The sequence below is a fragment of the Bubalus bubalis genome, chromosome 3, assembly GCF_019923935.1.
Source record: "Bubalus bubalis isolate 160015118507 breed Murrah chromosome 3, NDDB_SH_1, whole genome shotgun sequence".
Lineage (NCBI taxonomy): Eukaryota > Metazoa > Chordata > Mammalia > Artiodactyla > Bovidae > Bubalus > Bubalus bubalis.
Window position 1 is genome coordinate 140523663 of NC_059159.1, and position 16303 is coordinate 140539965.

The 16303-nt window shown below is 36.3% G+C and overlaps 1 protein-coding gene across 6 annotated transcripts in view; it reads right to left on the reverse strand.

The window, feature by feature from the left end:
• Positions 1-16303, reverse strand: part of AGTPBP1 (ATP/GTP binding carboxypeptidase 1) — a 194384-nt gene that overhangs the window by 34605 nt on the left and 143476 nt on the right. For all 6 annotated transcript variants that reach the window (XM_025281964.2, XM_025281965.2, XM_025281962.2 and 3 more), the window contains 2 exons: positions 5229-5316; positions 1198-1342 (listed from right to left, as the gene is read on the reverse strand). In XM_025281964.2, the coding sequence (XP_025137749.1) occupies positions 1198-1342; positions 5229-5316 (233 nt within the window). The remainder of the gene's footprint in view (positions 1-1197; positions 1343-5228; positions 5317-16303) is intronic.

Below are 16303 nucleotides of genomic sequence, written 5' to 3' on the forward strand. Positions count from 1 at the left end.
TCTTTAATATTCAAAGATAAATATTAAGTAAATAACAGTTCATACAGTACAAAGAAATGGCGAAAACTGCAAAATAGAGAAATGACTAAATGTGCCATGGTAGGAATTGTAGATTTTCTACACATGGCAAGAGAAATCACTAAGGAGTTTTAAGCAGGGGATCTATATGACTAGACATGCCACCAAAGAGTCTTCCTGCTACAGTGTGGTAAAACACTGATGAAGAAGAAAGGGGGTATAAGTGAAATTTAGGACAAAAGTTACAAAAAGGCTGACCCAAGTCCAAGCAAGAAACAATGGTAATGCCTGGAAAAGATCACGGTAGTGGGACAGGAAGAAAGCAGGGATACTTAAAATGTATTATAAAGGTAATGTCAGTAAAGAACAGAAACAAAAGACTATGTAAATAACAACACTTTATGTTTCTGACGTTATGTTATTCAGCACAATAAAATACCCATTTATACCTTTACTGCAGATTGTAACTTTATTAAAATAAAGTGAGCTCATTTAATGCTCTCAGCCTTGATATTTCTTCGGCTCTGTGGACTGTGTTTTCCTCTCATTTTTCTCCTCTCTAGTAACTTGGAAGCTTGTTTCTAATCACAGTGTTCAAATTTCTTTCAACTGATCATATGAAGCTTCATGATCCTTGACTATTAGGACAGACATTCTGTTCTGAGTATAAATCTGTCACAGTAATTACTTGAATTGTTTGTTTTAAAATGCAAATAATAAAAAAATCTTAAAAGAACCCACAAAACAACTCTTACACGCCATAATTTAAGCAATCTGGATCTAGGACTCCATATGAAATCATTAGAAGAAATGAATTCACTACAGAGAAACTTAAATTGCATCCACATTGTCTACTGTTATATTTTCTATGAGATTCAATGCTTCTCACTAAACAAGTTGAAAATTCACCTAGTTAAAATTTATAAATTTGGATTTGTAGATTTCTACTCAAAGATAGAAAGCAAAAACCATGTCATTTCTGTAGTATTTCTATTAAATAAACATAAAGACTACATTCCCATTTTACTTTAATGAATTTAATAAATACTGTATTATTTTCTAAAATTGTCAACCTTGAACCTTTTTATTACCTTATTGATTTATTAAAGGAATATTTCTTTTATTATCTAACACATATATATACAATAACAGTCATAATATAATGTAATGAGTTCTCACCTGCAAAGTTGAATATGTATATGGATAATGATAAGCAAAATAGCACACATCATCTTTATGTGGAAAATTGACAGTAAATGTAATTGTATAGTAGGATTTTCCCTTTTGCCCACCTGCAGCAATTGAACTTCTTGAGAAGTGATTTCTGCAATAGAAAAGCATAAAATATGTTATTCATCCACACAAAAATTCTTATTTTTTTCTTGTTGTTTTATTAAACAGAACTTTTGGGGGGGAGGAGAAAAACCATGGTTTGTAAAAAGTTTAATTTAAATATTCTTAAAAATTAGACTTGGTACTAATAAGGAGAAGGCAATGGCACCCCACTTCAGTACTCTTTCCTGGAAAATCCCATGGACGGAGGAGCCTGGAAGGCTGCAGTCCATGGGGTCGCTGAGGGTCGGATACCACTGAGCGACTTCACTTTGACTTTTCACTTTCATGCATTGGAGAAGGAAATGGCAACCCACTCCAGTGTTCTTGCCTGGAGAATCCCAGGGACGGGGAAGCCTGGTGGGCTGCCGTCTATGGGGTCGCACAGAGTCAGACACGACTGAAGAGACTTAGCAGCAACTAATAAAGCAGTTAACTACTATCAGCCAACATCATGACTTTCCATTTCTGGATGTGCTAATTAAACAGCTCCTATTTTATGCATCAATAGAAGTTTTAGACCCCCCATTTTTTGACAGGTTTATACATTACTGGATCCAGGCAATGATGAGCAATGGCTGCTACAGCCACTGGATGAAAGGCTGACAGATCAGACAGTAATACCTCAGTTCACTGATCAGTTTTAAGATTACAAAAAAAAAAGAAATAACCAGAAATGATATGTTTCCTGATGTGATACAACAGGAATTTCCTGCACCCTCTGTGAAGTATTCTTGTCAGAAATGAAACCTGAAGTTGACCAAGCTTCTAAATCTAACTATGAGTTTAGAAAACTGGTGAGAGGGAAGAATTTAGGATTTATTAACACCACAGGGATGCAATCAGCAAAATCCAAAATACAGGAAATCCAGCATGACAAATGATTTAGTTTCTTCAATAAATAAAGGATAAAGTTAGAAAGAGAGAAAAAGGAAGCCTATCAAGTAAGAGACTTGAGAGACGTATGAAGAAAAATCAAATGCAATACGTGGTCCTTTGGTTGGTCTGATTTAAACAAACCAACTATAAAGTTAGATTTATGAGACAAGTAAGTCTGAACACTGACTGGATATTTTATCACATTTAGGAATTTTCTTCACTGTGCTAATGGTGTAGTGGATAGATTGCCTTAAATATGTATCTCTAATGAAAAAGACTTTTGACGTATTTATGGATAAAATATATCGGAAAATGCCTTTAAAGATTCAGGGTGGAGGTAGGGGTGAAAGCATAGCTAAAATAAAACCATGTGTTGATAATTATTGAAACTTAGAGATGAATACATGGGGCCTCATCATCCTATTATTCACTTTCATAAATGTTGGAGATTTCAATGATAAAAAGAATTTTAAACTATATTATTTTCCAGACTTTAAATATCACCGAGATATGATGACTTAATTTCTACCAACTTAATTTCCAAAATCCCAAATCACCTTGCATTATTTAAGCCATGAACTGAAGAAAAGCCATGGCCTAGAGATTATTTACTCATGTACACAGACATTCAAGGCAGATCACATCCTTAGAACTACCCTGGGATCAGGCTTTCTAATGTAATCTTATGAGAATAAAGCTTGTAATTAATGAAAATAAAAGAACATTGACCTAAAAAGCGGTATAGTTTTCATTAACTTAGCCATTATATCAGAGAAGGAAATGGCAACCCACTCCAGGATTCTTGCCTAGAGAATCCCGTGAACAGAGGAGCCTGGTGGGCTGCTGTCCATGGGGTCACACAGAGTCGGACACGACTGAAGCGATTTAGCATGCATGCATTCATTGGAGAAGGAAATGGCAATCCACTCCAGTATTCTTGCCTGGAGAATCCCAGGGATGGAGGAGCCTGGTAGGCTGCCATCTATGGGGTCTCACAGAGTCGGACATGACTGAAGTGACTTAGCAGTAGCAGCAGCAGCAGCAACAGCCACTATATCTTGAATAGATACTCAATGACAAGGTGCTAAGAGTTGAGGAAAATGCAAAATAAGGTCCAGAAGTAGATCTTGCCAACTCTTTTTTTTTTTTTAACATTGCAAATACCCATACTAATTGTATCCCTTTTTATTTTATTTTTTTAATTTAATTTTATTTTTAAACTTTACATAATTGTATTAGTTTTGCCAAATATCAAAATGAATCTACCACAGGTATACATGTGTTCCCCATCCTGAACCCTCCTCCCTCCTCCCTCCCCATTCCATCCCTCTGGGTTGTCCCAGTGCACCAGCCCCAAGCATCCAGTATCGTGCATCTTGCCAACTCTTTTCCCCCAAAAGTTTAATACCTATTTGGGGGGAGGGGGTGTTCATGCCACCACATTACAGCTATGGATTTTATAGGTTATACTTTCTCATATACTTATGGAAGGTAGTTTTATTCTCATTTTACAGATGAGACAAACAAGCAGCAGAGGACAATGCAAAAATAGTTTTTAATACCCTTATGTAGATTTCAGGCTTGAGGAAAGCAACTGGAGTAGTGTGTGTTACATAGAAAGTGGTTAATAAATATCTGTTGAATTAGCCTGAATTCCAATTCCAGATTTAGCAGTAGCCAGAAGAAAAAAATAAAAAATAAAGAAACAAAAATCCTTGCCATCACCTCCTACATAGAAAAGAAAAACAACCCCAGATGCTATGACCATTCACTTTACAATGTAAAAAAGAAAGTATTCATTGATGATTTTTTATTGTGTAGAAGACAAGCATGAAGGAAATAATACTTTTTGAAAATCACTGTTTCACCCTTTAACATTTTAAATCAATCTTCCAAAATCTAACCAAGCACTTCCCAGACAATCACTGCTTCACTTCAACTTAAAAGGAAGATATAAATGATGAGGGTATATTTTTATATTAGCCTAACACGAAAAGAAATATGAAAGTTATTCAGGTGAAAAAAAAATTACATAGAACATTATACTTCTGTTCCTCATTTATTCCCTATTTATTTTGCTTAAAAAAAAATGGGGGAATCTCTACTGAAATTAATTCCAAGTAACATTTCTTTCTTAGAAAGTAATAGCAGTTAAGACCTAGGTTTTTCCAAAGCCCTATCTAAATCATTAAAAACAGCTTAATTTTAGAAGGCTTCATCTACCTGATAAAACTATAAGAAAAGGCATACTAGCACTAGTTAAGCACAATATAAAATATTAAAAAGTCAAAATCCACTAAACAGAAATCTCAGGATTAAGATTAATAAGAGCAAAGAAACAGGGATGTTAAGTGCATTCAATAGCAGACAGAAGTTATCTTGAAATGTATTACATGCAGAAACAGTAAAAATGGAAAGCAAAGCATATGATAATCCTAGATTACTTAGTCATGAAGTTGAGGAATAATCCAATTTTGCCACTAAAGCAATAAATGATTTCTAGCACTTACTTCTAACTCGATAAACAGATCACTTGTTTGAAGTCAAAGTTGAACTGGCTAAGGTGAAGCAACCTAACTATAGAATACCTCTCCAACTAAAACACTGGAAGTTAAAATGAGGTAAACATTTGTGTGAAGAAAAAAAAATTATACTTAATATCATCAGAACAACAAAAAACCACTGTAAATTATTTCCTAGAGTTTCTAATTTTAGTCTTCCTCAATGAGGTTCCCAAAGTTTTACAGCTATAAAAGAGCTGAGAACATGTCTAAATGGGAGAAGCAAGACTGGACATATGTCTGTCTACAAAACACATTTTACTGCCACCCCTAAAATGAATCTCAAATTATAAAAAAAGAAAACCTTTTCTGTTAGAAGTAATACTAAAGCATATCATAATTCAGAGAACACATTATCTCTTTTATCCCTAAACCAAAATAGGATGAACTAATATTTCCTTCTATACACTGTTATCCTATTATTGTCAGAATACTTACTTATAGTAACAAATGTCAGTCCCCACACGAGTCCACCACGGTCTAGCATTTAACGCTTCCTGAACCGAATACATGAGTGGTTGCATACCTTTGATAGAAAGAAAAAAGAGAGAAAACTCTTTTCAGAATTTTTGAGTTAAAATTTAATCCTGTCATTTTAGAAAGCACTAAACATTCATGAAAGTTAATGAATATACATTTTGGTATTTCAACATGTATTTTTTAAAAATCTGAGATGTGTGTGTGTGTGTGTGTGTGTGTGTGTATGCACACACTCAAGAATGGTTTGACTCTTTGTGACCCCGTGGACTGCAGCCCACCAGGCTCCTCTGTCCATGGAATTTTCCAGGCAAGAATACTGGAGTGGGTTGCCATTTCCTATCCCACGGGATGTTCCCAACCCAGGGATCGAACCTGTATCTCCAGTGTCTCCTGCACTGGAAGGCAGATTCTCTACCACTAAGCCACCTGGGAAGCCTGAGATCTTTCTCAAAGATCTAAGAACTGGTGCTTTTGAACTGTGGTATTGGAGAAGATGCTTGAGAGTCTCTTGGACTTCAAGGAGATCAAACCAGTCCATCCTGAAGGAAATCAGTCCTGAATAGTCATTGGAAGGACTGATGCTGAAGCTGAAACTCCAATACTCTGGCCACCTGATGCGAAGAACCAACTCATTAGAAAAGACCCTGATGCTGGGAAAGATTGATGACAGGAGGAGAAGGGGACAACAGAGGATGAGATAGTTGGATGGCATCATGAACTCAATGGACATGAGTTTGGGCATGCTCCGGGAGATAGTGATGGACAGGGAAGCCTGGAGTGATGTGGTCCACGGGGTCACAAAGAGTTAGACATCACTGAGCAACTGAACTGAACTGAAATCAATGAATGATATGTTTTATTTACAATTTAACTAAAATGAGGTTACCACTTCAATAAGTGAAAAGTCATTTAACATTCTGCTATTACCTTTTCTATATTAGATCTATCTAATTATATATATACAAGTTACACAAAAAAATTACATACACATAATATATATTATATAAAAATTATACATATATTCCTCATAGCAAGTGAAAAAGAATAAAGTTAAGTATTATCTCCCCTCCAACTCTCCACAGATTCCCATCTACACCAAGGTAAGGAAAACAATGCCACTGAACCGGCATGATTGTTTTCCTCCTCAACAATAGGTGTTTAAAACCATGCAGAAGGAGGGAAGAGAGAAGGAGGAGGGACAGTTAGCAAAAGCAGGATTAAATATATAGTATATTTTCTTAAGTAGTTTTAGAAATATACTTTCACATACACTTTAAAATCATTTAAAAGGTTTCCAGGTTTCTAACTGGAATTAATGAAATTTATATGCTAATTTTGGAAAGGTTCACAATTTTTATTGAAATCTGGCTCAACTTTTTCTTAAATTATAACCTAAAGATACAATCACCTTTTTCATTTTCTTGCTACAGAATCATTATCTTAAACTTACCTCTGAGTATTTTTATTAGTGTTCAATAGTTTCTTGGGTTCTCTAAGCACATAAATCATATCACTTGCAATTTTAAAAATTTTATCTCCTCTTTTAGTATTTATAATAGTTACTTTATTTTCTACTTTTATTATATTTCAAGAAATGAAACAATCTCAAAAACTATTCTGAATACAGTGGTAAGAACTAAAGCTATCTTGCTTATAATTTAAATAAAAATATCTTGCCATAAGATGCAATATTTGCTGATTGTTTTTCTTAATCTCAACTTTATCTTATTTAAATAAAGAGCTAATATTGAATAATTTCTATGTGCCAGATACTGCTCTAAGTATTTTTATACCTTTTAAGTCATTAAATCCTCACAACAGCCCTCTGCGGTAGGTGCTTATTTCTTCCTACAACTGGAGCAATTTCCCCCATACATCTTATTACACTTAAGTGTTTTTGTTTCATTAAATGACTTTTCAGCATCCACAAACAGAACCACATGGCTTTTCTCCTTAAGTCTGTTGATATAATTAATTGTGTAAATATGTTTACTATTGTGAATTACCCTTGCACTCCAAGAAAAAGCTTTTCTCTTATATGCTATATGATGAAATTAGCTAGATTTCACTTAGAATTTTTGCATCTAAAACTTGGTCTTTTAAAAAACATTACCTTTACTAAGTTTTGATATAATATTACACTAGCTCCAGAAAAAAGGTATCCACCATTTATTAGAATGAGAAAAATCTATTTTTAGAAGTGAATACAAATCAGTTGGAATATCATCCTGATATGCTGACTACTAAATACATTTTTAATTTCTTTTCAACAGCTGTAGTCTGTTCAGTATCTCTACTTTTTTCAGTCAGTTTCAGTATTTCTATTTTGTCCTATTTGTTCTATTTCTATCTCATTTTCAGCATTTTTAAAAAATTCTCTTACTTTCTTTTGGATTTATTTTTGTTGTTCTAATATCTTGAGTATTTTAATACTTTTAATTAATACTCAAAATATCTGGAGTATTTTTTCAGTACTTGAGTAGTAACTTATTTTCAGTTTTTTTTATTTTAAATAATGCAGTTATGAAAGGCATTCTGTTTTCCTCCAAATAGCAGTTTAGCTATGTCCCGTAAGTCTATAAAGAGTTCGCCTTTGCTGTACTTTCTAGATCAGAGCCATCCAACTGAACCTTCTGCCAGAATGGAAACGTTCCATACCTGCACTGTCCAGTGTGGTGGCCACTAGCCATGTGTGGCTACTGAGCACAGCAAACAAGCCTACTGCCTCTTAAGAACTGAATTTTAAATTCTTACAACAACTGTCTTTTAATCACGCTGTATTTCTTGGAGCTTTTGCTCTAGCAGCTATGTGAGTGCCATGTGGTTATGGGTTTTGTACTGTATAAAGGTCAGTGTTCGGTACGGCAAATGAAACCTCCAACAAAATGAAATGGCACCCTGACAAATGGGAGAAAATATCTGCAAATCCTAAATCGGATGAAGGGTTAACACCCAAAATATATGAAGAACTCCTACAGCTTGACAGCAAAAAACACACAAACAACTGAAAAGTGGACAAAGGATCTGAATGAACATTTTCCCAAAGATATACATATGGCCAACAGGTAAATGTAAAGGTACTCAACATCACTAATCATCAGGAAAATGCAAATTAAAACCACAATGAGATTTCACCTCACACCTGCTTGAATGGCTGTTATCAAAAGGACAAAGAAGTGCTGGTGAGAATGTAGAGAAGAGAGAACCCTTCTGCATCATTGGTGGGAATGTAAATTGGTGCACTCACTGTGGAAAACAGTATGGCAGTTCCTCAAAAAATGAAAAAATAGCACTAGCATTTGATCCAGCATTTCCACTTCTGGGTATTTATTCTTAAAGAACTAATTCAAAAAGACATATACAACTCCCTATCATGTTTAATACATCATTACCTACAATAGCCAACACATGGAAGGAACTTAAATATCCACTGATGAATGAATGGATAAAGAAGTTCAGTTCAGTCACTCAGTCATGTCTGACTCTGTGACCGCCATGGACTGCAGCATGTCAGGCTTTCCTGTCCATCAATAACTCCTGGAGCTTGCTCAAACTCATGTCCATCGAGTTGGTGATGCCATCCAACCATCTCATCCTCTGTTGTCCCCTTCTCCTCCTGCCTTCAGTATTTCCCAGCATCAGGGTCTTTTCTAATGAGCCAGTTCTTTGCATCAGGTGGCCAAAGTATTGGAGTTTCAGCTTCAGCATCAGTCCTTCCAATGACTATTCAGGACTGTTTTCCTTCAGGATGGATTGGTTTGATCTCCTTGCAGTCCAAGGGACTCTCAAGAGTCTTCTCCAACACCACAGTTCAAAAGCAACAATTCTTTGGTACCCACCTTTCTTTACAGTCCAACCCTCACATACATACATGACTAATGGAAAAACCATAGCTTTGACTAGATGGACCTATGTCAGCAAAGTAATACCTCTGCTTTTTAATATGCTGTCTAGAAGATGTGATATGTATATAATGCATGACCCTGTGTGCACACACGTGTGAGCACAATGGAGTATTATTTAGCCATAAAAAAGGAAATTTTGCTATTTGTAACAACATGGATAGACCTTGAGGACATTATATTAATAACTGAAATAGGTAAAAAAGAAAGGCAAATACTGTATGATCTTGCCTATGTGTGGAATCTTTAAAAAAAAAAAACTCATAGAGGACACAATAGAGGCTTCCATAGGCAGGGGGTGGAGGGGTTTGTGAAAGTGGTCACAAAGTATGAATTTCCAGTTACAAAATAAGTAAGTCATGGTGATATAATGTTAACTAGACTTACTGTGGTGATCCTTTTACAATATCTACACACTGAATCATTATGTTACACACCTAAAACACATTCTACATGCCAATTATATCTCAATGGAAAATGAAGGTTTGCAGTTATAATAGCATCTTCAAGGACTGCAACTTGTAAACATGCAATATCTCATGCTTTTGACCCTGAATTATTCTTTGTCAGACATTAATATTACCACATTTCCTTTATTTGTATTGACCTATTAAACCTCTGCCCAATCATTCATTTCAGCTTTATCATTAATATACAAATATTAATTAAAAGATTAGAAAAGATTGAGGGCATGAAGAGAAGGGGAAGACAGAGGATGAGATGGTTGTATAGCATCACTGACTCAATGGACATGAGTCTAAGCAAACTCCAAGAGATAGTGAAGGACAGGGAAGCCTGGTGTGCTGCAGTCCATGGGGTCGCAAAAAGCAGGACATGACTTACCAACTGAACAATAACAACAATATACACATACAACATATTCTCCCCATCTTGCAAATTGTATAATTTTCATTATCTGATTTTTGAGGCCATTTTGACTTATAGTTAATAATGACAGCTATACGTTTAATTTTATTCCTTCTCCCCTTCCATTTTGTTTTCTTTCTACTATTCATTAAATGTTTTTTTCCTTCTTTACACCTTCTTATTTTACTTACTTGGTTACATTTTCCACATTTTCTTTTCTTCTGTCATTTGGAAGCTTTCTATTGTGCTTTTCCAACTCCATTTCTCATCCTCACAATTATGATTAACTTTGTGTGTAGACATTTCTCTAGCACTATATTATATTAAATAAATAAGCAATCCAACCAAGACAAGTTAGCTTTCACTCCTCTCATATCACTCCTTTTAGAACATTTTGCCTTAACACAATTTATAAATTCTGTCTCCTATCTTGATATCTTTTTCATTTATTTTTATCAACGAGGGTTCAGGGTAGTATATTTTCTGAATTCTACATACACAAACATGCAGTTTGTTGGCTCTCCTCTAGCTTCCACAGATGAGGGTCCAATACTAACCTGTTTCCACACAGAGAACAACATAGTGATTAGGAGCACACAGTCTATAACCAGACTATCTAGGTCTGAACTCCAGCTCTACTACGTGCCACATGCACGATCCTGGCAGGTTACTAAACCACTCACGCCTCCTTTTTCTCTTTTGTGGATAACAATCTTACTGGATTGTTTGTTGTGTGAATGAAGAGTATCACATGTTTTAGCACTTAAAGAAGCCCTGGCACATGATACATTTTTCAATAAATGTTAGCTGTTATTACTATTATTTAAGTACTGCAGCCACTTCTATACCTGAAACTTAAATATTTTAAATGTATAATGTTGGGGGCCGGTGTGAGGCACTCCGCCCATGGCAAAGGTCATGAGGAAGGAGGCTTGACATACGCAAAGGCGGGATCGAGCCTCAGGAGTCCCCCTGGAAATCCTCGAGCATCTACCCCCATAACCAGAGCCTGCCTACCTTACTACTTTGTGCTCTCACCTACACCTCTGAGTTTACGGGGGGCTGTCCCCCACCACCTCTTTCGGAGAAGGAGTTAACCTAGAGCTCCAGTTGATAAAAAACTCCTGGGCGTGACAAGAGTGTTTTAACCTACAAACTCCTCTGAAGGTTCTCTAGCCTGCCTGACAGGCTTGTCCGGCCACATGTGATTGCTCACAGCCTCCCAACTGTGAGAGGCACGAGATGCTTTAAACCTTCTAAAAACAGGTTCTTTAGAGAAGTTAGAAAACCATTAGTATAAGTATAATGGGCTGATTAGAAATCATATTGGTGAAGGGTTTTTCATTTGTTGAGCTGATGTTTACTGCTAAGTCTCCATATCCCCTGCCCCTACACACATTAATGAATATATAAAAGAAATAAGTATTAACCTTTGATATAAATCATGTTAGACCTTAGGCTAAGTAAATTCTTTCCTTAACTAAAACCCACTATACCCTCACCCTATAGGAATGTAACTTTATTTGGGTGGCGTCTGTTTTAAGAATAATCACCCCTGGAGAAATAAGTGTCCTGGTTGACTGACCGCTGTCACAAGGAGAGGGTCGTAAATTGTCAGCAGGCCCCCTGGCCAGAAGATGATGTAACACCCCTAAGACCTCTGTATACATTTGTATGAAGCACCTGACTTTGATAAAAGTCAGGACTGCTGACCCCGCGTGACTTTTGCATAACATCTCAGTGTATAAAAGTAGACCATCGAAAATAAAGAATTGGGATCAGTTCCTCGAAAGACTGGTCTCCCCATGTCTCTCTCTCTCTCACTCTGGTTGAGTCTCCATCTGGAGCGCGGAACCCACCATGCTTACTAATTATGCCTGGGCTTCTAAGATCCGACCGGGGAGGCCTCAGTGTCTCCTCTCCTTCGGGAGAACGGAAGGACGCCTGCGGCCTACGTAAGTGGTGCAAGCTTCTTGTCTTGAAGTTTTATTGGTCCCCCGCGTAAACCAAGCTACTCAGCCTCTTTTCTCCACTGAATTTTCCTACTGAGCTATCCTCATTCTATTACTCTTTATATCCTTAATTAACATTTAATTAAGCAGTTGTTTCCTGACCCTCGCCTATGCCGTCTCTCCTTCGAATACCCTGGATCAGCTGGGGCTGGACCCCGGCAGTATAAAGGATTTCTGTCTTCCTTATTTCTTTCTAGGAGTCAGTGAGTCATTTCAATTTGAAACTTTAACCTCTTCCAGGCACACAAAATTCTTAATAAATGGTTAATTATGGTAAGGTAGAACAAGGTTCAGGCTGAGGTCAAAGGGCATAACAGATTTATCTGAAGTGTTCTAATTTTATACAAGACAATGTATTCTGTTATTACTTTTAAAATGATGGTTAATTCTGGTCACAGTGAAGGGAGCTATATTTGGAAATTCTGATTATAATGAAGATCATCTGAACAAAACAGGGTCCCCCAGAAAGAATCAATCAAATGAGGTAACTCAAACTGAATAAACCACAATCTATTAATACTCAAGTTGATACAGAAAGGCCATATTTGAGTAACTTATTTAACCATTAGCCAAAGGATAAACTTTAATGTGTATAACATAAATATGCTAAGAACTGTCAAGCCTGTCACTTGAATACAATCAAAATATTAAATTGCCAGAGTGAAACCAGCATCTAATGGCACTGGCCTCTAATAATATCCATGTAAAGGCTGAAGTTTTATTAAGCACATGCTCAGTAACAAGGGCAGATACAAAGAAAGACAAGATGTTTTAGGCCCTAATCATTAAATGTATTGCAAATCACAGACAAAATTTTCAAGTTAAAGCTAACGCTGTAACTTAACACATGAGGGGGACCTAGGTTAATCTGAAGGTACCTACCATAAGCTGCATATGTTACTAGTAACTTTACAGAGAAAAAAATACATGCTTCTAATATGGCAAGTATTATAACAGAAAGTCATACTAAAAATAGGAAGATGAGATTCTTGGTCTGGAGGGTAATGGTGGCCATATGAATCGGAATCACTCCACACATCCTCACAAAAACAAATAAAGAAAGTCAACAAGCAGTGCAAATAAAAGCACACATGCCCAGGCCTGCAGCATTACTAGACGACAGAATGTAACAGACTTCAAGTTGCTCATAGGTAGAAAGATGGGCAGATATACCAGGGAAGTGGAAACAAAGTAGATTGCAGGCCAAAAAATACTAAGTAAGACAAGGAATTTTATAAAGTCACAATTCACAGTGAAAAATAATATAGCAAGACACAGTATCTACACACCAGAAAAGAACAACCTATTATATAAAGCAGAAACTACAGGAAAAACAGAAGAAAGAAACATGCTACTGACAGACACCAACACTCCACTCTCATTACAAGACAGAACAACTGAACAAAAGTTAAGAATATTTATACAGCTCTAAGTAACATAATTCATAAGGCAAATTTTATGTAGGTATATTGAACACCATATCCTGATAGTAGAGAATGCACCTTTTTCTTCTAAGAATATGTGGAATATTCACAAAAATTGCTCATATATTAGGTCAAAAGGAGATGCCAGTAAGTTCCATATAAGAGAAACATTACAAACAAAACCCTCTGATCACCATATAAAATAGAGCTACAAATTAAAATCAAAATGAAAATAAACAAAGAGGATGGATAACCATGCAGAGACAAGGGAGACAGGTTGACTTTGGTATCAGACATTGAACGGAATGAGAAGGGCATCTGCCCAAAAATGCAAAGGAAAGACTGTTAAGTACACTGGAATTGATCAAATAAGTAAATATATTAAGAACAGTATAAGCCAAAATTCTCCATTTTGGAAAAGGAAACCAAAAACATGGAAAGAAAACTAGAATAAAATCTATGCAACTGAAGGTATCAGTGTGACCTCATGGAGACACTATGTGTACGCATATGTGTGTATGTGTACAACATACACACAAAAATAAACATATACATGTTATACATTACTACTGATGAAAATTTCTACATACACATTTGTATATACAAATATATATTCCCTAGCTCCCTGCATGAACAGGTCCAATAATAATGTACACACTCTGCACATACAAACATATACATACTATAAATTACTACCAATGAAAATTTCTACATAAATGCTTGTATATACAAATATATGTTCCTCAGCTCTGTCCATGGACAGGTCCAGTAACAATGTACACACGATGCACACAGATCTTATTTTTAAAATATTATTCTCCACTAAAATAAATCAGGGCTTTTTGAAGAAATGACTGCTTTGGATGAGATGGCTGGATGGCATCACCGACTCGACGGACATGAGTCTGAGTGAATTCCGGGAGTTGGTGATGGACAGGGAGGCCTGGCGTGCTGCAATTCATGGGGTCGCAAAGAGTCGGACACGGCTGAGCGAGTGAACTGAACTGACTGAGGCTGGGGCAAGGAAAGGCAAGATAAGCCCTGGGCATCTTATGCCAAAACACAAGAACACCCATAAAGAATGACAGGGACATGTTAATAGAACACAGAACCCAGCATGAAGGGATCACAACGCCCAAATCCTGGGCAGCTGAAACACCAAAATACTGATAGCAGCAAACTATAGCCCACTGATTAAACAGTAAACAACTCTATAGTGATATCAACATGTAGAATACTTACTGATTACAAAGAGAAAAAAAGTGACTTTACAGTGGAAAAGTCTGGCAGACAACGACTTAATCAGGTGATTAAATTACTACTATCAGCAATAAAACAAAATCCTGTGCCACCAACACACATCACTACTGGGACGCCTCCACCACAGATGCCTGACTTGAATCAAGCCACGAGGAACAGGAGACATCTCCAAACTGAGAACCACTCTGCAAAATAAGTGCTTTCATTTTCCTAAGTGCCAAGGTCATGAACATTAAAGACCGCAAACTGTTCCTGACTAAAATAGTCTAAAGAGACTTGACAACCAAATACAGTATGTGGTTTGAGCTGAATTTTTGTGCTATTAAGGTCACTGATGAGAAAACAGGTGAAAACTTAAATGAGGGTCTAAAGATTAGATGGGGTTCAAATATCTGATAATTTCCTGATGTTGACAGCTTTCCCACAGTTATATAGAAAAATGCCATGCATGAAATACACTGAAAGTGTTCTAGAATGATGGGGCATCATTTTTGAAGTCCAACATGTAGATAAAGGATACAACTTATCAGTAACTTTGAAACTATTTCAAAATAAAATATTTAGAAAACGATGATCTTTGAACTAGAGCCTTCTTGACATATGTTCGTGAGGGTCATTTTAAGTTCCTAATAGGATCTTCATAGTTCATTCATCCGTTACCTCATTTTTTTAACAAATACTTACTGAACATCTACTAAATGCCTTACTATAAATACAAAGCCCAGCAACAGAGATACTATCCCTGATCTCGTGAAACATACAATTTGGGGGGGGAGGGGAGGGTATGCAGTGAGGAAAGGTATTAATCAGCCACATACAAAAACAATGTAGAATTGTGAAGAGTGCCCTAAAGGAGAAAATGACAAGCAACATTTATTAAAGGGACTGACTAATCCTGTATGGGGAGTCAGAGAACAGAAAGTCAAGAGAAAGCTCAGCTCAACTTCCAAGTATGGAATTAACTAACATGAGCAAGGTGGGAATGCTAGAGTTGACTCCAAAATTCTTTTTTGCTGCCTGGTTCCATATATGTTCAATTTATATAAGGGAGTGGTTAAAAATCTTCATATACTTTGGAGATACTGGGGAGGAAGGGCAGGGAGAGAAAGAGGGAGCCTGTGAGTATAGCTCTCTAAATTACTAAAACACAAGACTGCCATCTAGTGGTAATTTGAGCAAACCCTTTTTGAGTAAGGTCAGCGGAAGGGAGAGTGACGGATTACAATGGCTGTCAGTGTATACTGTGATATAAATTCATAAACAAACAAACAAAAAATTCATAAACACAAATTCACAAATAAGATCACCCATTGAAATAAAACTAAAACTAAGAAAACTAAATATTTAATATAATGACCTAAAAATTCTCCAAGAAAAAGGCAACTTATGAAACAAAAGAAACCAATTCTGCCCTTTTTTGAGGGACACTGACAAAGAGCAAGACCTCCCTCCACTGGGCATACCTGCTAGAAGAATCCAACATTTAAATACTCCCCAAGCAGCATGTCTCAACAAAAAACAAAAAGAAACTTACAATTTCCTAATTAATATTACTTCCTGACTTCAAT